The sequence below is a fragment of the Fusarium subglutinans genome (assembly GCF_013396075.1).
Source record: "Fusarium subglutinans strain NRRL 66333 chromosome Unknown NRRL66333_c0000074, whole genome shotgun sequence".
Taxonomy (NCBI): domain Eukaryota; kingdom Fungi; phylum Ascomycota; class Sordariomycetes; order Hypocreales; family Nectriaceae; genus Fusarium; species Fusarium subglutinans.
The window spans coordinates 113,906-136,468 of record NW_023502137.1 but is presented as its reverse complement, the minus strand read 5'-3'; the positions used below and the strand labels follow the sequence as shown (position 1 = coordinate 136,468).

The 22,563-nt window shown below is 48.8% G+C and overlaps 5 protein-coding genes across 5 annotated transcripts; 2 read left to right on the top strand and 3 right to left on the bottom strand.

The window, feature by feature from the left end:
* Positions 1–8,692: 8,692 nt before the first annotated feature.
* On the top strand, positions 8,693–9,810 carry FSUBG_6749 (uncharacterized protein; the record flags this gene model as incomplete). Its single annotated transcript, XM_036684980.1, has 2 exons — positions 8,693–8,857; positions 8,911–9,810. The coding sequence occupies 2 exons, from the start codon at positions 8,693–8,695 to the stop codon at positions 9,808–9,810; spliced, it is 1,065 nt and encodes a 354-aa protein (XP_036537786.1).
* A 2,850-nt stretch (positions 9,811–12,660) lies between these two features.
* On the top strand, positions 12,661–14,674 carry FSUBG_6748 (dihydroxy-acid dehydratase; the record flags this gene model as incomplete). Its single annotated transcript, XM_036684979.1, has 5 exons — positions 12,661–12,792; positions 12,846–12,943; positions 12,996–13,003; positions 13,053–13,160; positions 13,218–14,674. The coding sequence occupies 5 exons, from the start codon at positions 12,661–12,663 to the stop codon at positions 14,672–14,674; spliced, it is 1,803 nt and encodes a 600-aa protein (XP_036537785.1).
* A 466-nt stretch (positions 14,675–15,140) lies between these two features.
* Positions 15,141–17,658, bottom strand: FSUBG_6747 (sorting nexin mvp-1; the record flags this gene model as incomplete). The annotated part of the gene is made up of 4 exons (XM_036684978.1): positions 15,141–15,350; positions 15,401–15,994; positions 16,052–16,953; positions 17,154–17,658. 4 exons carry the CDS (start codon positions 17,656–17,658, stop codon positions 15,141–15,143), a joined length of 2,211 nt encoding a protein of 736 aa, XP_036537784.1.
* A 587-nt stretch (positions 17,659–18,245) lies between these two features.
* FSUBG_6746 (MVP1) lies at positions 18,246–19,212 on the bottom strand (the record flags this gene model as incomplete). The annotated part of the gene is made up of 2 exons (XM_036684977.1): positions 18,246–18,816; positions 18,896–19,212. 2 exons carry the CDS (start codon positions 19,210–19,212, stop codon positions 18,246–18,248), a joined length of 888 nt encoding a protein of 295 aa, XP_036537783.1.
* A 1,682-nt stretch (positions 19,213–20,894) lies between these two features.
* On the bottom strand, positions 20,895–21,761 carry FSUBG_6745 (Ser Thr phosphatase superfamily; the record flags this gene model as incomplete). The annotated part of the gene is made up of 1 exon (XM_036684976.1): positions 20,895–21,761. The coding sequence occupies one exon, from the start codon at positions 21,759–21,761 to the stop codon at positions 20,895–20,897; it is 867 nt and encodes a 288-aa protein (XP_036537782.1).
* Positions 21,762–22,563: the final 802 nt, after the last annotated feature.

Sequence of the window (22,563 nt, the reverse complement as noted above, 5' to 3'; positions counted from 1 at the left end):
AGTCTGACTACTGATTCGTGAATATAGTTGAGTTAAAAGGCAAGAGAGTTAGACAGTGACCAGTCACAGTCTCGTGAGGGCGACCACGTCGATACAAGAGAGGTACAGACGAGTATCTCGAGTATCTGCGAAGTACTCAACAAGATCTGTGCAGGGAGGGAATTTTAGGGCGTCAGGAAACACAACCGTGGGATCTGGTTGGTAAAAAACTGAAACGTGATATGGTGGGATGCCGGTTTGATTTCTCCACGTAAGTACCAACTGGTCGTGATGATCAGGGTTTTTTGTCTTGTAATCAACGTTTGTGCGCTGGTTAAGGTTGGGTCAGTATCAGCGTGTAAGTGGTGAGAGTGGAAATAAAGAAAATTGTTCGAGTTCAACGGAATCGCATGTGCCCGATGCTCTACGTGTCTAAACCGTGTGCGCGGTCAGATGCTGTGTTGCTTTTCGCGTGCGCCTCGGCGAAGCCATGTTGAATACATTGGCATTGCCCCGTTGTTTTTGGGGGGTGGTTGGAGACGAGGCAGACGCTTGTGAGCGAAAAGAGATTGATTGGGGCTGGGGCTATAACGAGGCAGGAAAATGCAAGCAAGCCAGACAAAGAAAGGACAGGCGGACACACGCGTAACGTGTCTGCGATAAGACGCGAGTGATGTGAGGTACGTAGTGAACAGAAACGTAGGACTGTAGCCGTGACAAGACAGTGGGCAGGTAGATGCGATGCGATGCGATGCGACAGGTGATATTGATGGTGATGGGTGAAGTATTGAGTCATGAGGGAATAGAGTGAGTGAGTGAGTTTATGCTCAGTTGCCGCATCTCAACTCGGCAATGGCGGAAGATACAGGACGCGCGCTCAAAAACATGTGCAGATTTTCATTTCAATGAGTAGGTAAAGACGCAATAATGAGTGATGATGAAACCCGGGAGATGGCATTGAATGATGGGACACGATATAGAATAGAATGCTTACTTGACTTCTGTTAAAGGCCCAGGGGCAACGAGCAAACAAATGCGCGTCTTGTTTGTCTGCGACGGTGACGACACAATGTGAATGTCGAGTCACAAGTCAAGTCGTTTTGCTTGCCTGTCGCAGGTCGCAATCGCGGAATGATAGAGAGATAGATACCTCACTCAGCCTTAGCAGGTGCTGTGAGTGGATCCACAGCTAGGTTGATTGAGGATGATTTGGGCGTGGAGGTTATGGGTTGTAGGATGATGTACAATAGATACCTCACCTCAATTCAACTCTGTTTCCGTCAGGTCGAGTTTGAGGTGGATTGAATGCGGCAGGTTAAAGAGACGTAGGTAGACAGGTCTGTCTGGGGAGGGAGGAACGATGGATGGTACCTAGAGGCAAAGTAACTCGGGCAGAACCTTGGAAGTCGCTGGGACCTGGGGGAGGGGAAGGTAGTCGTGGGTTACCCTGTTACCCTTTTTTTTTGGTGGAAAGGGGAGAATGGAATGGGCGAAAAGAGGTGGGCAGGCGTGACAGAAAGCTACGACGCTTGCGCTAAAGGTGGGTCACCGACGCTTCCGAGGCGCGAAGAGCCCCTAATCTGGCTCCGTAATCACACTGTCTTGATCCACATAAACTATATTGCTATGTACAGTGCGCTGATGACGAGCATGTTATCTCTTCCAGCAGGAAACATCTCGAAAACAAGTACTGGGAGGTACGTGCTCTCGTTCCCCGCCCGCTAATGAAAATCTCTTGTTTCTTTGGTTGATCCGGTAATTGCCAAGCCACGTTTGGTCAAGCCTCAGTTATCGTCGTACAAGTTCATCATAGAATCAGGCATTCAATCAGTTGAAGTGATGAGTGGCAGAGATTTCTCCTTGGTATCAGTAATTGTCAATCCCAGTCCAACGAGTCTAGGCAGTCTCATCGCGTGCGTCGCCTTTTTGATCTGACATGATCTGTTTGTCCCTTGTCAATGGCCATCCTTGTCTAATAATTCACCGACTGGTCTAATCTCACGATATCATCCCATCAAACAATGAATCCCTGTTGGCGATTAATTATACGGCTGTCGGTGTCTTGCAATATCTATTTCGTTTGTCGTAACAAATCAAATCTGTTTGATGAGGCTTTCGTGTTCAGTTCCAGCAGCCACTGACACTACTATCTCTGTGACGTGCTGTCATTCTACATTGCGTGATACAGCGATAACCTTGGTAGGATAAGGCTGTCCTTTCACGTGTCCTCTGCTGTTCTTTTGGATATTGCTACTATTCATTCATCTGTCATCTTATCACGTTCCTATGTTTATTAGTTTCAACATGTTTCGTTCTGTTGATGGATGGCAAGGTGTCATCCCCACTCCACGCGATCAATTCATACTTTATCTCCAACAACCACGAGATGTTGTTGAAAGAAAGCCCACTTTGGATGACAGATCTGTACTAGATGTAGTCTTGACACCGTTTCTTGAACCTACGTACCTTGTCTTGCGGTACATGCCATTTGAGGATGGCTGGCCTCAAGAGCCGCATCTCTCGAAATGATGGATCTGCCCCGATTCTCCACCCTACAAGTACTGTACACAATGGGGTATACCCGGCAATCTGGTCGCGTCTCGAGCTAAGATCGTGACATTGAATCTGTGTACCTCTCAAGTCCCTCCCTCGTCGGATCCGGGACTCGGAGTTTTTGTTCTATCGTACGGGTGGCAATTAATATGGATGGATATGGTCTAATGTAATGTTTGCGATGCTGTAGAAATGCAGTTTGAGTAATTCTGCTTGTTTATCCGTCGAGGCTGTCGAACCCCCCCTTTTTTTCTTTTCTCCTCAACCTCACTTATAATGCCGCCTTTCACGGTCATAGGCACACTTCGAACTCAAGCTGTATTCACACAGGCAAAGATACTGACATTATCTATAACGATTATGCTATGGGAATTCATAATGCCTGCTGATATCTTGAATGGCAACTGTATGAGACTATTACACATTTAGTGGACGTCAAGAGAAGGCCAAACTCATCTTCGTTGTCCAGGGTAGGTCTACCACAACATGTCCTTCCAGACAGCATAGCATATGAGAGAAATTCCCACTAGTTCTTTAATAGGTACAATATTAAATCGCCATAAACACTGCAATGAAATCAGCTATAAGGAAACTAAGCTTCTTATAGTTTGATTGGATTCGTATACCCATGGTAAAAAACCCAACTAAAATGATGCTAAGGGTGACTATGTTTTTATAATCTCCGACTTTTCTTCCTCCTATGATCTGACTTCTTATAGATTACCCGGCACAAACAGGATGAAAATCCTTCGAGCCCTAACGGTGGCGAACGTTGTGATTAAGCTTTGATAAAGATGAATGCATCAGAACTACCAGATCAAGACAACGGCGAGATAACCAAATATTGACATTCACACGACGATCCGGCACCGGCATCAAACTCCATCGAGTTCATCTTCCTCCACCATCTCCAGCTGCATTGCCGATCCCCGCCCGCTTCGAAACACGCTTGTAATCTAGGATGGCCTGATGTCCCACGTCAACAATAAAATAAGCACAAAAGAGGAGCACGGGGCACTCTCCCCATGCGAACCAAACAGACACGCCTCAATATGGATATCGGGGAAATACATTCCGAGGCAAAAATTGTCGCCCGCAATACGAGTTTGCGGTGAGCAAAGATCCTGATAACAACAACAGAGCTCGAGTGCATCGGTGCTCTAGCCTTCTTTCGAGTTACATTGGACTATCAAGTTTCGAAACCTTTGTTCCTCGAGGGTTAGGCCCGCGGATGAAACCACCCCGGTTGCAAGAGCTGGTCGAAATATTCGGACACCTCTTGAGCCGTCCGTAGGGCCAAGCGATTAGGACCCTTGCCTCTACCTTAGGCTTCCAATGGGTAGGGGAACTTCTGGGTATAGTAGGACTGGATGATGGGAATCTCAAACATTCTGGTCGCGTTTCAAGCTACAAGCTTATATAACGGTGAATATTGAAACGCCAGCCCTGCAAGATAGACATGTGGCGTCACGAACACAAGGCATTGCTTAGCCATGGAGTAGAAACCTTCAACAAACACGAGATGAATCTGCCGGTGTCATGAGTAATCTCACAAAACACGTAAACAACTTTAAAAAAAGTCTTTTTATATTATGGAGAGTTTACTTTAGTAGCACAATCAATAAAGACAAAACCCGAACGAAATTATCATCAACACGGAACCCTGCATGTGTTTTGTGGACTTACACGTAGTGCTCTCTCGCAAGCATATCCCACCATGAAAAAATCTTGAGGGCCCTTTGCCGCTTGACTAACAACTCACGATAGCTGCATCTCTGTCACCGTGCAGAGCAAAGTTCCAGAACATTGTTCTCAGGACAGCCTGAAGACCCCCAGTCCGGGACCCAAACAGCTATGACCATCTCAACCGCACAGACTCCTGAAACACTGCCGAGGTAAGTCTGCGAAGGGAAGTGTTGCGACTTGGCAAACATTTGACAGCTGTATAATGTTTAGCGCTTAAGAGAGGAGGATTAAGTAAATAATAGTCGAGGAATTATGTATCAGGATTTCGTATGCGAGGTTGCAGAAGAAACTCAAAACGGAGGTTATCTAAAACTTATCTGGGAATCTCAGATCTTGGAGTTTCGGGATCTGGACGTGTTTGATCGCTGCTTCAGACTCGAGCTCACACAGGAACGACAGCTATCCGGCGTCATGGGACCTCCTGCCAACTCGGTAGAGTAGCACCCGGTTTCCGGCAATGTTTCGATCCGAGCTGGAGAATGTGTTTCTCTTGACGCTGTCATGTTAGAAGTGTGCATCAGATATCGGAAGCTTGAAGGCATTCGCAGTTTTGTTTAGCGCCACAGAGCAGAGCCTTGCTGCAGGTACGGAGTACTAGTGCATATTTTCATAAGGATGCTCTGCAATACGATATGCATGGGGGGTAAGCCGCGTAAAGATCTCGGACCAGGGGAGTGAGATCGACTGCCTACAACACGCACAGAGTCACTCTACAGCAGCATTCCGCTACCAAGGGCCGGTTCACCGCCCGACACCACCTGGTGATCATCTTGCTATGGCACGGTGTTAGTCGGCCAGGGCTCTAAGAATAGGTATGTAGACGAATAGATTCTGTCGTATTCAAATCACTCAGAGTTGCAAGGAAGGACGACGATCAGAGAGGCGTAAGACAGCGGGATCGAAGCATCCGTACATCCTGTGTCTCGCTTGGCCGTGTTTCTCATTCTTGTTTTCTGTAACTGGGGAACGAATGTTTCCGTTTGTGCCGCAAACTCAGCTCGTTTCCCCTGCACGGCACATTGCCAGGACAGGACACGATACAAAAGACCACAACAGGAATAAGGACAGAGTCTTTCGACGGACAAGGTAAAAACAAAGTGTCGAAAGCACTGAACCAGTATTCTGAGGTTAATAAGCCGCCCAATCAGCAGAGGACGGTCAACAGAGTTCGCAAATGTCCATCTCTTTTGGACTAATCCCTGATACCGAGGTGAAATTACGCCAGTGCGTTAGCGGGTTTCAAGGGGGGATCCCTGAACCTTGGGCCTGGGGCGCGGCGGCAGCTAACGAAGCGGCGAGATTAGTAGGCTTTGTTAAGGTAGAAACCGAAACCGACGGTAAGGAAAGTTATATGGGTTTGAGTCGTAGTGTATAGTGACTCTGAGACAGGAAACATCATGACCGGAGAGTTGCTGAGGAGATGGCACGCTGCTACTGAAGATGTGATATGTATGATATCAGAGATGAAGTTGTTTTGCCCTGATCCTACCAAACAACAACAGATGAAGATAAAACTTCCTAAAGTCTAATTAATTAATAAAGGTGCAAACAAGTCACTGCAAGTTGAAATTAGACAGGCGCTTGTCGTCCCGCAAATTTGTGAATCGAGGCGGCGATGGCATGTGCGCATCGTCTAAACGGACGGCATATCTTGCACCCACCTATCACGAAACGATAGCCGACAGGGTTGCAATGACATGCCCTCCACCAAACACCGTGCAAGCCGGCCGAGAAGGAGAAGATGGATGAATGTACATACGTATCTGGACTGGACTCGTCTCGAGTTTTGATACCTGGAGCCAACAAAAGGCGAGAGAAACGAAACCGGATCTTGTTTAACTAAACATTCGGGGTTTGATAAGCTTTTGGGGGAGCGTCTCCTTGTAGCGGCTTTACTTCAGCTGTCTTATACAGAAACACCAAGAATTATGCATCAGCAACAATAGTCACAACACCAACTCCCCGATCGTGTTTACTTGCTACGCCCGGGCCAGTAGTAGTACGTAGTAGTCTGTTAGCTGCAGCCAACAGCTTGGGACCTAATCACGGTCCTCCAGAAGATCACGGATCACAGCGCAGCGGCGCGCGATGGATGTTAGCCTCGAGGCTGGCTACAAGTGTGGACATTGGGTGGGATTATTACAGCCACAGCCAAACCACGAGGTTGAAGGAACTAGAGGTGCAAATCAAAATCAGGGACCGTCCAATTACGAAGCAATATATGAACCCCTGCTGCTCGCCAGGGTTGGCTGCCAAGAAGCAGTTTGTGTGCTGCGCTGGAGAGTCAGACAAGGCTATCAACTAATGGAAGGGCACCTTGAATTATTACGCGCATCGCGCACCTGAAGCTGAGGTCGATGTAACGCAACACGACCCCGCCGAAGAGAGACTGACTGACTGACTGACTGACTGACTGAATTCAGGAATAAGAAAAGTCACTGACTGATTGATTATCAAGGAATGAACACGAGGACACAGCGCAAAGAGGCCATACGTAAACCTACCTACATAGGGGCAGTACACAGTATATGCGTGTCTTGTCTGACGGGGAGACAGTTTCTCATAACTAGGTACTGTGCTGCTGTGCTGTGCTGTGCTGTAGAGATCGGATGCCAAGGATGGCGAAGAATATGTTTAAAACTCGCACAGGCCCTGCCAATATCCGTTGTACGAGTACTGAACCGGGGGTGGTAAATGGATGTTTGGATCACTTCTTCAACAGTGGGAGACGCTACGTGCGGTGGTGACCGTTTTACCAGGCAAGGGTGAGTTGATTTGACAAGGCGGCGGATCTTGTATCCGTCACTGACAACGACTGTTCTGTTGTATTGTGTGGTGTTGTGCAGTTGCAGTTGCAGTTGCAGCATGTAAGTGATCGTTTTGAGGCTCGCTTGGGATGGACCATGTCATTTGGTCTTGGTTCCATTCCATTGATTGATTCATGATAGTGGCGGACGGACGGTGGTGTTCGCTCCATATTCCTATTCTGTCGAGCCGTTTAGACTAGATCTCACATTCACCGCGATTGAGGCTTGACTACTGCAGACTTGTATCAAGCCATTGTCATCGGTGGCGTTTCTGTAATATTACGATCGTTGCTATTGCTTCACAAGCTCTTTTTTTTTTTTTTCGTCTGAGGTTTTTTCTATTGGGGGTTAGTTGGAGAAACAAAGTAACCCAAAAACCCCAGAAATTGGGTGTCTCATTATTACTGCAGGTTTTGTCTTGTGTTAGTCTCGTCTCGCGCGCAGTCTATGGTCAGGCTAAAATAGTATAGCGTCGTCTAGTTTGTCTCCGTTAAGAGCCTCAGATCTGGTTGTAGCAGTATTTGTTTTGAGTCCCAGACAGGAACTGTAAGATGAATCACCATCCACGACTTGTTCCGTCTGCGATGGATGTATGTTTTGGTTTTGTTCATGTTGCAGCATCCCAACTCCAGCCAAGCCACATGCCCTGCCATGCCCTGCAAGCCCTGAATTTACCCCCATGCCCTGTCCTGTCGTCTAGGCCTGGAACGACTCCCACCCCCCGTTCGTTAACGCTGTTAGACTGTTCCTGTTAGATGTAACAGGGGCCCTGGCAGCAGCAGCAGCAGCAGCAGCAACAGGCGAGCAAACCCTTGTTATGCCCTGATCCATGCAATGCATGGCCCGAACCATCACCACCGTCGTGGCCGTTGCAATCTGCCCCGTACGTACTGTACCTTACTCTAGTGAGCCTGTTACTGCATGCATGCCGCTGTAAACTGTCTATTGTGCCTGTTTCTGAATCTTTGCCGTCCATACCTTAGTAGGTAGGTTGTTATTACTACACCACTTGCCCCTCCCCTTCTAATAAACTACTTCTACTTCTCCTCCTCCTCTTTCCCTTCCTCACTTTGGATTGTCATCCTCAACCTCACATCTTTTCTTTTCTTTTTCTTCTACTTTGCAAGCAAGAAACGCTGCTGCGTCTTGTAATTGTATTCACTTCTTCGGCTCTGCTTCACTTCTTCTACGCAGCTAGCTCCAACACACTCATTGACAGTACCAACTTGGACCAACTGGTTTGGCTGCTGACACTCCTTTGAACAACAACAACAACCCATTACCTTCTGTACAACAAAACCAATATTGGTTTTTCATTCAACGCCTTTTTTTTTTATAACAATTCTGTTTCCTTCTATCTGAAACAGTTTCAACTTTTGAGGACTTTCCTTTCCGGTGTCTGTATTTTCGAGTTTAAATATTCTCGCTGGCTTAAACAGCACATCCGGCATTCGAACGATATCGCTCGCTTCGATCACACACTTGGCCTGGTTTCTTCTTCAAGACCAGCTTATACGACGACTTTCGACTCTTCGAAAAACGACGATTCTTTTCAGAAACCTGACCTTTACTTTACGATACCCCATTGCGGATTTCAAGGCAGCACAATGAACAGCCGACCAATGAGCTCAGGCATGCCTCAACACCAGATGGCTCAGGCCCCTGTGCCTTATATCCCATCAAGGGATTCCATGGACCGCCACGACTACGGAATTTCAAAGAGCCGTAAGGCTTCGTCGACTGGCGGTGGACGTGCTTGGAGCGATGAGGAGGTGAGTCGATGTTGCTTAGCTGTGCCGGACTATATCACTAACACCAAATTTAGGAGTCATATCTCATCCAAACTCGCCTCCAGAAGATGCCATATAAGTACATTGCAGCCCACCTCAAGAAGACAGAGTTGGCCTGCCGCCTCCACTACCATCAACTCTCTCATGGCAGCAACCGACGCAACAAGCGTGCTGCCTCAGTTTCATCGGGTGCCTCCAACGACATCTCCCAGGCTCACCACGTGAACGTCCCCAGCCCTGCACGAGAGACTGTCTCTCGCTCAGTTTCTCCTGGCGGAAGTGTACGAAGTTATAGCCCCCCTCCCTGCAACGTCAACACTGCCAGCCACATCCAACTCCCCAGCATCGTTGGACCTAGCGATGTCACTCGCCTACCGTCCATTCTCCCAAAACCATCTCGCATGTCTCTCCCACCTCCTGTCACCAACCAGTCATATACGACGACTATGGACGCCCCTGTTCAGATGCCTCATGCTGCTTTCCACCATCGCGCAGCTTCGCTTCAACGAACAACACCTCCCCTGCGTCTTGACTGCTCAGTTATGCCTGCTCCTGGGCCCGCATCTTCACCTCCTGCACACAACGCCTCGCATGTCGATCTTTCACGGCTTCATTCCATCTACTCAACCCATCGTGCGTCTTTCTGGACAACCATCGCCAACGAGTATGGCCCCTCAGTGTCTCCCACTGTTCTCGAGCAGGCCTGGAAGACTGGCACCTGCTGCAGCCCTTCTTCTCTGACACCAATCACTCCCATCTCAAGCCCAGGCCAGGCCGAGAAGGATGCACAGAGCCAGTCCTACAACAAGGGACAGGACAAGACACGGATCTCTTCGATCCTGGGAATCGATGCCGACCCACGAACCGCTCGCGATCGGGATATTGTGAGACGGCTGGAAGAGGAGCGATTTGGTATGATGCAAACCGCTCACTGAACATGGACTCCTCGGGTCACGTCACCCTGTTTTGATCCTCATCCCGTCCAGAGGCGAGGTAATTTGGAATGAGGATAAGGTGAGACTGCAGCTTGGTCTCGCCTCATTGTATGATGCGCCTCTTGCTTTTCGCATTTCGTTTCAATCATGGCATTGTTGCTCTCTCTACCACCAGAGGCACGCACACGACACGGCATATCTGCCACACACTTGGGCATTTTACTTGCGCCCGCACTCGTTTTCACGAAGTATATCACTTTCATTCTTTTCACTGTGCGCCTATACCGTTCTTATCTTACGAACAAAGTATTGTCTAGTGGTTGGGATCCAGTTCAGTACTGGATCCTTGAGGTGGAAAAAAGGAGGTAGACGCACGGCATTTGCTACACGACATGAAGAGCACTTGTCGGAGATGGAGGAAGACACTACTATACACCTTTTCCGTCCTATGCTTGGTGTAAAGACCTGTCCCGGGGTAGTGGACAGAGTCATGGATTTTTTTATTTGGTCTCAATTTCCGAATTTTTTTTTCTCACCCGTTTTATTTGGCTTGCCATTTGGGCAGATTTCCTTACATTGTACAGTCCTCTTGTTGTTTCGTATTCAGGACTGATGAAATTACGGTGATGAAAGAAAAGAGCCAAAGCTCAAGGCGCTCGGCCCCGGGCTACTACTACTGAGCGGATGGGGTTTATGGGGAGGAGGATAATATTAGATACACCCTGTCGGTGGTAAAAGCTGGCAGGCATCAATTGATAATCTTCTTCACCTTGAACTGTTTATTGTTTCATGTGGACTGTGATATGGCAGCGTTGAAAAGTTGCTTGCGTAATTGAGGTGAAACTAGATCAGCGTGTGTTAGTGGAGGATATGGGGATGGGATATGTTTGAGGTTGCTCGAGACGGTGATACGTCCGAAGAGCGTCTGTACAAGGTGTCATGAAGATCATTTCGCAGCAAAAGCCCGAATTGTCATGGTACTGCTGAGTGATGCTTGTGCTGTGGTATAGTGAGTGGTATAGTGAGTGAGTTGGGTGGGTGCATGTGTCTTGGCTGTGCAGCGTTTCAATGCGTTTTCCGAGTCTCTGTTTCACAATGACGACGGCCGTGTATCAAGACGCATAGACCAATATGACTTGCATGATATTGGGGAGTACGTACACTGTGTTGTCTTGTAGTAGCTGAGCAGCTGAGGGACAGCATGAAAGGAGACGTAGAGACGTGTGTTTTGTTTGTAGTTAAACAACCGACGAATGGAGATCATGTCTATTTTGGACTACAACATGATATATCTGATACGTCGAAACATCACGAAGCCTCGGTGGTTAGCACCGTTCGGGTGAGTGTCAGCCGAGACGTGGGTGTTTCTCCCCCGTATCCGATCCGCGGTTCGGCCCCGGTGGATGAAGAAATAGTGGATGTCACGCGGAGAGGGGCATATTGGGGATCATGGCAAGGGATCCATAGCGAATGGGACTGCGGAGTCCCGGCTGAATGTAACTGTAAGGTTGGTGGCCTATAGGTAGTAGGTAGATATTCTTAGGGCAGGGTGTTTTTCCCATTTAGCCGCTGTCATGTCTTTGTTTTGGGGGTCAATTATATCGAACCCCACGCTTTGAAGGCATCGTGAGGGGAGCATGTTTATTACCTTGTGAGTGAGTGAGTGAGTGGAGATGACCTCGGGTATTTCACGTATTTATTCTCTCTTGCACTCACAGACAGAGACAGACAGGTCTTGTTTTCTCTCTGCTTGATTGGCAATGACTAGCTCGGACCTATTAAAGCTCGAGGGATCCGTAATTGCTAAACCGACGGTTGGTATTTGACAAAGCTCTAGCTAACTAATGTGCGGGGTTGCTGGCCTCTTTAGCAGGCGGGAAGTGGATATGTCATGATCATACCAGTTCAAGAGGGGTTAAAAGAAAAGAAGAATCAAGAGAAGGGCAAGGGGAAACTCCTTGATTCGAGATCCGGAGCGAATGCCGAGCTGTTCGGTCCGGCAAAGGAAGGATAAGTGAGGCAAGCCAAGATTTTGGGAGTGAGAATAGCCTCTTTCAACACGAGGCAGACGAGCTCTTATCTAGGTATCGTGAGTTGTCAGTGAGCAAGAAGCTACCTACATTAGCTTGGGGAGTACAAAATGTCACAATTGCAGCAACCGTTATCACCATCACTCACTTCCTTTCTCCCGTATCATCTTCATATCTCTTCTCTCTCTCTCTCTCTCTCTCTTCGTGACTTGTATCATCATAAACCTCCAACTGATCAACAAAAGAGCCAACGCCACCCACTCACTACTCTACACTACTCTACTCCGCACACTACACTACCTCAAGTCACAGGGCTACGAAGCTACAGGCTAGGTACAGGACATTCCGCTTACATCGAGAAAAAAGTCACTAAAACGAAACTACTCCGCTCTTCGGCAGACGCATTGCAACTCGCACCACAATTCTTGTCTAATCCGACGCTTGTCCTTGGTCAATTTCTCTTCGTCTTCGGTTCTCTGTCACCCTCGCTCACTAAAGACCTTGTTGTCCGGATTCAATTCCTTTATATAAGGTCTGCCACTGCCTGTCATTACCAGTCACTGCCCGTGGGGTTACGCCTTGGCATCCTCCCTCTTCACTGTAACATAAACCAACCAGCTCATCCTTTCTTCTTCCTCCTTTTCTCTCCGACATCGCTATTTATCCTTTACCTTGAAACTAATCTCAAGTCTCAGGAGATATCTTCTTTCACCTCGACTTAACTCTCGTGTTTCTCAGCCTTTGAATCGCTGAAAACCGCTGAACTCCCCCAACAAGCAAACAGACTACAGACTGAGATCAGCTCTCACAACTCATCATCATGGCGGACCAAGTCCAGCACGACCCTAAACAAGATCCCGACTACATCCCCTTTCCTTGTCTTCCTCCTGGTGGTGCTCTAAACCGTTGGTCAACAAAGATCACCCGCGAGCATGACTATCCCGGAGCTCAGGTATGCCTCCCCCCTCCCTCTGCCACAACGCAACAACTCACTGACTTTACCAGGCTATGCTCTACGGAGCGGGCGTCACCGACAAGGACAAGATGAAGAATGCCCCTCAAATCGGTGTTGCTACCGTGTGGTGGCAAGGAAACCCTTGCAAGTGAGTTCTGAACGGAAAACCTATCTCTAGAGTGAATACTAATGATTTGTAGTACTCATCGTAAGTGACATAACCTCACGCTGGAAAATCTATACTTACAAAGTTGCAGTCCTCGATCTTGGCCAAATCGTCAAGAACTCTATTGAGAAGGAGGGTATGATCGGATGGCAGTTCAACACCGTTGGTGTCTCTGACGCCATCACCATGGGAGGCGAAGGTCAGTGAAACCCAGTCACAGAATTCACAAAACTCACAAATAACTCACACTTCTCAGGCATGCGCTTCTCTCTTCAAACCCGAGAAATCATCGCTGATTCCATTGAGTCTGTAACTTGCGCCCAGCACCATGACGCCAACATCTCTATTCCTGGCTGTGACAAGAACATGCCCGGCACTGTAATGGCCGCCGCTCGTCACAACCGCCCCTTTATCATGATCTACGGCGGTACCATCCGCAAGGGTCACTCCAAGCTCCTCGAGAAGCCCATCAACATCAGCACATGCTACGAAGCTTCTGGCGCTTTCACCTATGGCCGACTCCACGCAAAGACAAATCCTGGTGAGGCTGGCCGCGAGAGCTCTGATGTCATGGATGATATCGAGAAGCATGCTTGTCCCGGTGCTGGAGCCTGTGGTGGCATGTACACGGCTAACACTATGGCTACTGCCATTGAGGCTATGGGTCTTTCACTACCTGGCTCCTCATCATACCCTGCCGAGTCTCCTGAGAAGCGTCGTGAATGTGAGCGCGCTGCTCAGGTTATCCGCACTACTATGGAGAAGGATCTCCGCCCTCGCGATATCATGACCCGAGCTTCCTTCGAGAACGCTCTTGTTCTGACTATGATTCTGGGTGGTTCCACAAACGGTGTTCTTCACTTCCTCGCCATGGCCAACACAGCTGGTGTACCCCTGACCATCGACGATGTCCAACGCGCCAGTGATAGAACACCTTTCCTCGCTGATCTGGCCCCCAGTGGAAAGTACTACATGGAAGATCTGTACAACGTTGGCGGAACACCCTCCGTTATCAAGATGCTCATCGCCCGTGGTCTTCTCGACGGCAGCATCATGACCGTCACCGGCAAGACTCTTGCCGAGAATGTGCAAGACTGGCCCAGCCTGGACCCTGGCCAGGATATCATCCGCTCTCTCGACAACCCTATCAAGGACTCAGGCCACATCCGCATTCTACGAGGAAACTTTGCACCCGGCGGTGCTGTTGCCAAGATTACTGGAAAGGAGGGTCTGTCTTTCACTGGCAAGGCTCGTGTATACGACACTGAGAAGATGCTCAACGCTGCTCTGAACAAGGGTGAGATCAAGCAGTCTGACGGTAACTTGGTCGTGATTGTTCGATATGAAGGTCCCAAGGGTGGTCCCGGTATGCCCGAACAACTGAAGGCCTCTGCAGCCATCATGGGTGCCGGTCTCTCGAATCTTGCCCTCGTCACAGACGGTCGATACAGCGGTGCCTCTCACGGCTTCATCGTCGGACACGTCGTGCCTGAAGCTATGGTTGGAGGCCCTATCGCTCTGGTCAAGGATGGAGATGTTATTACCATCGATGCAGTTAGAAACCGCATCGATGTCGATATCACCGATGAGGAGATGGACAAGCGAAGGAGTGAGTGGAAGGCACCCGAGCCTAGAGTCAAGAGGGGTGTGCTGGCCAAGTATGCCAAGTTGGTCGGAGATGCTTCTCACGGTGCCGTGACAGATCAGTGGTAGATATCCAAGACTGACATGGAGAGCAAAAAATAAAAATGGGAATATTCACGTTATATTGAAACATAGTACTGTGATCTCGCATAATACTGATCAAGAACTAACACGACCACATCAGCAAGAGCAGCGACTTGTATAAACGTGGCAGGTTTGGTTTCTATTATGAACGAGGATCGGAAACTAAAATGAATGAAGGGTATCGAGCACATCCACACGCTTCTCTGTCTCCCTCCCACTAACGCTCCTCTTTCAACCCATGCATATTCACCTTCATCTTGCTCTTGTCTTAATACACAAATACATCTTGCACGCATAAATATACTTTGAAAACACACTACCGCTTCTCTCCTCTCCTCTCTGTTGTTATATCCAATCACCACTCAACATCCCCCCATATAATCTCGGCGTTTTCCTCGAAAGGCTCGTCGTGCGCTGTAGCAAATGACCCTTGATGACTCTCTGGCGGGCTCTAGTCACCCAGGGGCATGCCCTCAAGCTCATCTAGCAATCGTCGCCAGTTGTCTGCGAGCATCTCGGCGTACTTGACTCGCTCGCCGGCCCAGTCTTGGTTCCATCGGCTGACCTGGTACTGAGTTGACTGGAAGGTGATGAGTTCGTCGCGGATACACTCCTTGACGAAGATGGAGCGATTGTGTTGCTGGACAATAGACTCCTTGTCCTGGTTCTTTATTAGTGCTTCCTCTTCAACTACGTCAGTGATAGACTTACCTTGATAATGTTTTCCGCTATCCGGTCAATCTCACCAGCCTTGACCACGCCTTCTGGCTTGGATCTCAAGCTGGCAAGCTTGTTCTCATTTGTCTGAATCCTTCGCTCCAGATAAGGGATATTATCTTTATCCAAACGCTCTCTTCGCTCAAACATCTCACGCACACTGACAAGAGCATCTCGTTGGCGCTTGAGGTCCTCGAGAACTCCCTCGTCCCATCCACGGCTCTCATCCTCCATCAAAGCCTGGCAAGTTCTGAGGTGTTTGCTCATGGCAACAAGCCCATCGTTAAGAAGAGGAACCTCGTTGGTGTCAGTTGCGTAAGTATCCTCCGATGTTTCTGTCAGAGAGGCCAAAGAAAGAGCAATGCGAGCATGATCAGCAGCCACGCCCTCGGTCCGCTTGACGAGGCGATCCATGATGTTGCATACGTTAATGTAAAGTTCAGCAGATCGTTTGACGCCATTACGTGTTCGGTTGAAGAGATCCTCGAGCTCAGCGGGCAAAGAGTCCTCCAAACCAGGTGGTAGTGCTCTATCAGTAAACTCATCCAGAACAGAAATGGTAGCTTGCTTGCGCCACACAGATAGTTCCTGATGCTGATATTAGCTTCAGCAGTTGATTTACACTTGGTGGCAGAATTGACTTACTGTAGGAACGGTCAAGAACATGACGACCAGCTGTTCCTGGCTCAGAATCGGGTGCCTGATAAGGGCATTCAAGAACCGTGACAGGCCCCTCCTTCGTTTCTCGATGAAGGCCCCATCGTTGGACAGATGGCTGCCATTTACACCTACACGCTTAGGTGGAAGTAGCGGCAGAATACGGAATGGATATCTCTTGTGTAGGCAATCCAATAGCCAGACGAAGTCGCTGTATCTGCGAATAACCTTGCTACCGCGCCTTATGCTCGAGATTTCATAATTATGGTGCTGGAACATGAAAACACCTTCCTTTTCCGGCATCAGCACAACAACGACATTCTCCTCGGCGCCGCGGCTGACTCTACCACTGCTCGTGTGGTGCTGAAGAGCTGGAGGTTGTGCAGTTGGTGTCAGATCGGGAGCTCCACCAAAAGGATTCTGGACAGGCCCAGAGGGAGAATCCCCAAAGCCTACAACAGGGTTGTTTCCATCAAAGTATCCCCATCCACCAGGCGTTGTCACCGAGTTGCTGCTATGCTGTCGCCGACTGTTTGGAGACGTAGTGACCGGAGGGGATGCAATATTAGGCAGAGGAGGAGCGTCGATTACTGTTGTCGGTGGTGTTTGGCCAAAGCCGGCATGGCCATTTGTGCTGTTTCGCTGGGCGCCGTTGGACTTAGAGGGACCATGATCATGGGTTTTGTGCATATCGGGACTCCCCCATGGATCATCCTCTGGGTCATCCATGGCTGGTCGAAATTGCTTAGGCTGTTGTTGCGCGGGAGGAGTTTGCTGTTGTTGAGGAGGAATATCTTTTGGAGGTGTCTGAGGCGGCTTCGCGGAAAGTTCAGCGACTGGAGGTAGGACGGGCTCTGCAGTAAGACCCGCGAGCTTGGGTTGCGGAAGGCCTGTGATGGAAATGAGTTATTAGCTGGGCCCGAGTAGTGTCCCCACCAAGCGCCGGGGGGCATATGCCAGCACTGATATGACATCCATGGCATTGCATTGACCAGTTGATAGGGCAGCTTGTAAGTCTTGGCAAGCAAGCGATTGACACGAGGCAAAAATAATCATGCGGAATGTGAATCAAAGAGATATGTTTACTTACGTTTTCGGCGCTCATCAACACCATCCAGGCTTATGACTTCGCCTTCTTGAGCGAGGCCTACCAGAGCCAGCAGCACATTGAACTCGTTTCGACCTAGCAGGACATCCCCGCCTCCGGGAGCTACCAAGGACATAATGCGAGCTTGGGCATCAGCACCAAGTCTGGCAGTAGCGAAGAGCTTTGCGACACCACCAGAAGTGACCTGACCTCCGCTGCCATCTTCGCGCACCACTGTATCGAAGGTCTCGATATAGGCATCGGGCACGTCGCTACCGGGGAGAAGGTTGCGGATAAGATCGGCTCTGCTCTGCTGCTTGCGCGGCGTGGGCATGTCCCAAGGCGAATCATGGGAGTCGTTATCGTCAGCGAACAGACTGTTGGATGGCTTTGGAGTTCCAGAACCAGAGTCATCGTCGAAGAGTCCAGCACCGCCGCGACGAGCTGGACTAGTAGACGAGCCCAGAACCGGGCTGTCCTCCGTCGGCGATGAACCAAAAAGTGACATTATGACTTTGAGGTGAGGCGAGGAGTGAATGTAAGGTAATCTTGCGGCGCGTATCAATCTCGTCGACGTCGATCAACCGAGTCGCGATTACTCGTGGAGAGCGTAGATCGATCGTCAAGATAGCGATTCGTAATCGAAACCGCGGAGAGGACGATATACAGCGCAATCGAGTTGGGTGCGCGATACCAAGCCTGCGATGGAACAAAGCTGCAGCTACAGGAGTTGAAGCGAAGCCAATAAGTAATACAGAAGCTCTAGCGACGAAATACACGCGAATTGAGAGGCAACTGGGAGGTTGGTGAAGTCATTCCAAGTGGAGAAGACCTGGGTCTGCGACATCAACTTAAACCGGACGGAGCTGTTGTGGAGCGTCATGGGTACGTACCCCTCGACGCATCCATGCAACGGTTAAATAAAATGGATGTTCCTGGAGACGCCACAGCCTGGGCTGTCAAAACTGTGGCTGATTACCAGACGTTAACAGGAACAAGTTCGTGAGTTCAATTGTTTGTACATAGCTTGTTATCACATCCAAGTGTCTATACTCGGTCATTATAATACAATTCTTCATAAGCCCTTCCCAATCCTTAGAACAGAGTCTCCTCAGTGGCTGCCTTCTCCTTCTTAATCTCGCTCTTGATCTTGTGCACACCAGGCACTCTGAAGTACAAACTGGGCGACTCTCCTGGCGCAAGCTGGTGGCTCAAGTATCCTCGGTGTGCGGGATCACGATAGTACTCAATGTCCTCACGGCTGGTAGGGTCGGGTAATCGGTACCGGAAGGGTGCATCGCGGGCTGCGGCCAGCACAGTATCGACATGCTCCAACCCTTGAGGGAGAGGCTTATCTGTGTTGACGGACTGGCCTCGTAGGAGTCGTTTTATGGCCAGCTTGGTGTAGTATCGGGTAACGACCTTGCCTCCAGCACCTTCAATAGCAGCAATAGCTCCAGCAGAAACACGGGAGACCATTACATCGATGGGCTGCTTAAGCATATCCGCACCTCGGGAGAGGACCTTGACGCCATCCTTGACAGTTCCAACAATGCCACACTCGATCAATTCCTTTGGCGTAATCTGCTTGGTGGGGTCGATTCGTCCTTGGTCGATCCAAACCTGGATCTGATCGAGGTTGACTTCCGACATCTGAGGAGCTCGGCTACAAATTCGTTAGTCAATTGAACTCTTACGATTCCAGACTCTTCAAAATCTTGTCGGGATATTCGTAGGCGCCTCACAAGTTGCTGAAACCCTTTCGACCATGCTTGACGATCAAGGGTGTCTGACCACCCTGGAACCACGGCTTGACCTTTCCATGCTGCTTCTGACCCTTGTGACCACGACCAGATGTCTTTCCGTGTCCGGAAGAGGGACCACGACCAACTCGCTTCTTCTGGTGAACGGCGCCGGGGTTGTTGGCGAGGCTGCTGAGGATAGACGCATTTCGGGTCTGGAGAGAGAGGCCGGAGAGGTAGGCGGTCAGCGACGACACAGGAGCATTGGCAGTCGTCCTGCAGCACAGCGGCGTGCTGAAGGGTGAAATTCGAGGAGGCATCGTCGTGGAGAGGGCGCCGTGGCCGTGAGTTTGGAATTGATGCTGGCGATCTCGAAGTCGACGGTCACCAATTTTTTGAATGGTTTAGCGCAAGAATGTCAATCTGGGGCAGTGGTTGCCTCAGGCTACAACTCATAGACATCATCGACGACAGGCTCAGAGCCAACGTTTTCGGAATTGATATTAAAAATGATTAATGTATTATTAGAAGACTTCATAAAATCGTTTGTATTTTTACTGGGCACCAAAGCTCCTGTCCTTCCATCCAGAAAGAGGGAGCTGTCAAAACCCCCTCAAAGATATCACTTACACGCCTTGTACATTCATTAATCACAGAGTTCAAGCCCTTCCCGCATCTGAACATCTTAAACCCCATTTCACCTCTATCAAGAAGCAACTATCGACCAGAAGAAGAGCAATTAGTTGCAGAGAGTCCCTCCCCCAAGACTTTGCGTATCCCCAGCCGTGCTCGCGAGTCTTACTTCCATCGCCTTAGCAGCGCGCTTTGCTTTTTTAATTCTCTTTCTGCGTCTATAAATAGCCAAGCCGCCGACCCAGCAGAAAAATATAGCCATGAGAGGCAAACCGATCACAAGGAAATAAAAAAGTGCATCACTCGCGAGCCAAGCTGGGTCATCGTCTGTTTTAGCCCGGCGGGGCTCGATCAACATGATGCCCATTTGAACGATCGATATAGCTATGTTTAAGGTTGCCTAGACAAACTTTGTAAAGCCGGTGATTGAAAAAGTATTGTATAACAAGCCTTTGGACCGGTTCCCGTTGTCTCAGCTCAAAGCGCCTAGTTTCGTTGTTAACGGCCCGTAAGTTGAGCTGCTTGACTGATGGAAGTCTAGCACAACTGTCGCCAAGAGGGATAACGATCTGTCGCTTAGTTTGGTGCTGAGAAAATGGCTGTAGTAGAGATTAGGAATTCTGGCTGACATCGTGGGTATATATGGATGAAGAGCTACCTAGTATAATCCTCATAGAACCTTGTAATCGTGGAAATCGTGAAGATGAGACGACGATGTGCAAAACAGATCAAACAGTGAGGGTAAAGCTGATATATAGCACCAGCTGGTAAACTGCAGGTTCGTATAAATTGACATTCTCGTGCTTTCATCATCCTTGTATTCGAGCATAGCCCAAGGCACAGTCATAATTGCGTGGATCTATAGCCAACAACAGGGGTATGAAACATACAGCCAACACGTAATTGATAAAAAGCTGAAGATAGAAGAAGAACAAGGGTCATATAAGCTAACTAATCATGCTTAAATACCACGCCTGGCACGATCTGGGGCTTTGCTTTGATTCAGCCCATTCCCCAAGCATTTGAGAGACCTATACTGCTCAAGTATGTGCCTAGACACAACAGAAGAACAGCTCTTAAGCCTCTGTATATCAGCTATACCGGATCCTGCGCGAGCCTCTTTTCATCCATATGGGAGTTACCAGTTACTAAACAACATTCCCACCCCGTAACTTGAGATGGACCATATATCATGTTATTCTGACGACAAATGCTCAGGGTATATAGTCGGCGTTGATTGCATAGATTGCATACATACAAACGGGGTGATAATACATCAAGGAATGAACTAACTCAGTATGCCAACTCCAAGCTCTTCGAGAGCAGATCCCCAATACCATCTAAGTGCAAGAAACCAATCTATCCCAGCTCACAACTCTACAACTCTCTCGTCGTCAAAACCCTTTGTATTCTCCAGTGTTGGCCCCTTATAGCCCAAAACGTACCCCCTCTGATTCGCAACTACTTTCACACCACCCTTCTTAAACTCAGTCGTATAATGCGTATGACCAAACATCCAAACCTGCACTCCACGCATAAACTCCCTCGCCTGTATAACATCCGTCGAAAACGCCGTCTTGTAGGGTGCATTCGCATGTTCTGGTCTCGAAGACCCTTTTACACAGGGTGCGTGGTGCGTGACCACCAAGACATTTCTCTGAGATTCTGCTGGGAGGTTATTGAGTTCGAATATGGTCTCTGTGAGATAGGCGAGATCCCGGGCGTGACACTCGTTGTGTTTGGCGACGGTCCAGTCTTTGATGAGTTTGTAGTCTGATACTCGGAGGGCAATGGTCTCAGCGGCTGAAGAATGGATATTCGACCACAGTGTTGCGCCGATAATTGTGAGTTTGGAGTCCGGATCGTCCCTGCGATTTCGATCCAAAACCACAAGTTTTCCTTTTAGAGACTCTTCTTTCTCCAGCTCCCTCGCCTTTTCAATACCGTCCTCATAGCTCATCTCATAGAACTCATGGTTGCCAAGAACTAAGAACACTTTATCGAAGCGTTCTGTTTGGCGTGCGAGGAAAGGAAGAAACATGTCATAGTCGACTAAACGGCCTATATCACCCCCAAGAATGAGAAAAGGTGTTTTGGCAGGGAAGTCAAACGTTGCGTATTGCCGATTTAGCTCTAGATGAAGATCCGACATGATTTGTACTGCTCGGCCACATGGTTCTCGATGAGGAATCGCAGGGCCGAAGAGATATTCTGAGACACGATTTAAGGTATCCATTGTGACCGAAACTGATATAGTATGCGTGATTATGAGAATAGAGAAGAAACAGTGAATTGAATGATATTGGCACAGACACCTCTTTGTGGTTTCTATCCGTAGGACTCTTATACATAGGACTTGGTCAGCCCCCCATGAACTGGTGGGTCTAGAATTATGTCGCTGGTTGTCTTGAGGGCAGTGCTCTCTAGACCGGGGCCTCCAACGCCACGTCCATTCAGCCCCTGGGAGTCTGCCTACGCTACCACGGAATCTAGCACACAATTAAGGGATGGCTTGCATGAGGCGTAAGGTTTGCAGCTGTAAGAACCATAAATTTAAGGTCAGGGCGATCACTTATGCATAATACCACCAAATGAGACATGCAACAAAAACCACTTCTTTGTGGTTGTAAGATGAGCCGGCCCTCACCCTACATGTATCATTAATACCAACGGGTTCTCTGACGTCTAGTAAGAGTAGAATATAAATCCACCGTCTATCAGATCATCTTGACAAAGACCTCCCAAACCGTGTATGCAGCAGATTTCTCACGATGCGCGTGCCATATCCCTTTAGTACAATGTTAGACGAGTATTCCGGCCATAGCAAAAGCAAAAGCAAAAGCAAAGGCAGAATGCTCGGGACAAAACAAAACGCCGCACCCTCTTTTAATTTTCCCTGTCCCCGAATGTGCAATAATCCCTTTGACCTAGTCGAAAAAAGTTGCTTATGCCCCTGACGCGCCGTTGATGTTTGGTTGATAATTGCAGTGCTCGAATGCTGATGATCCCTTTGTTGGATCCTATACTCAAGACAGCTC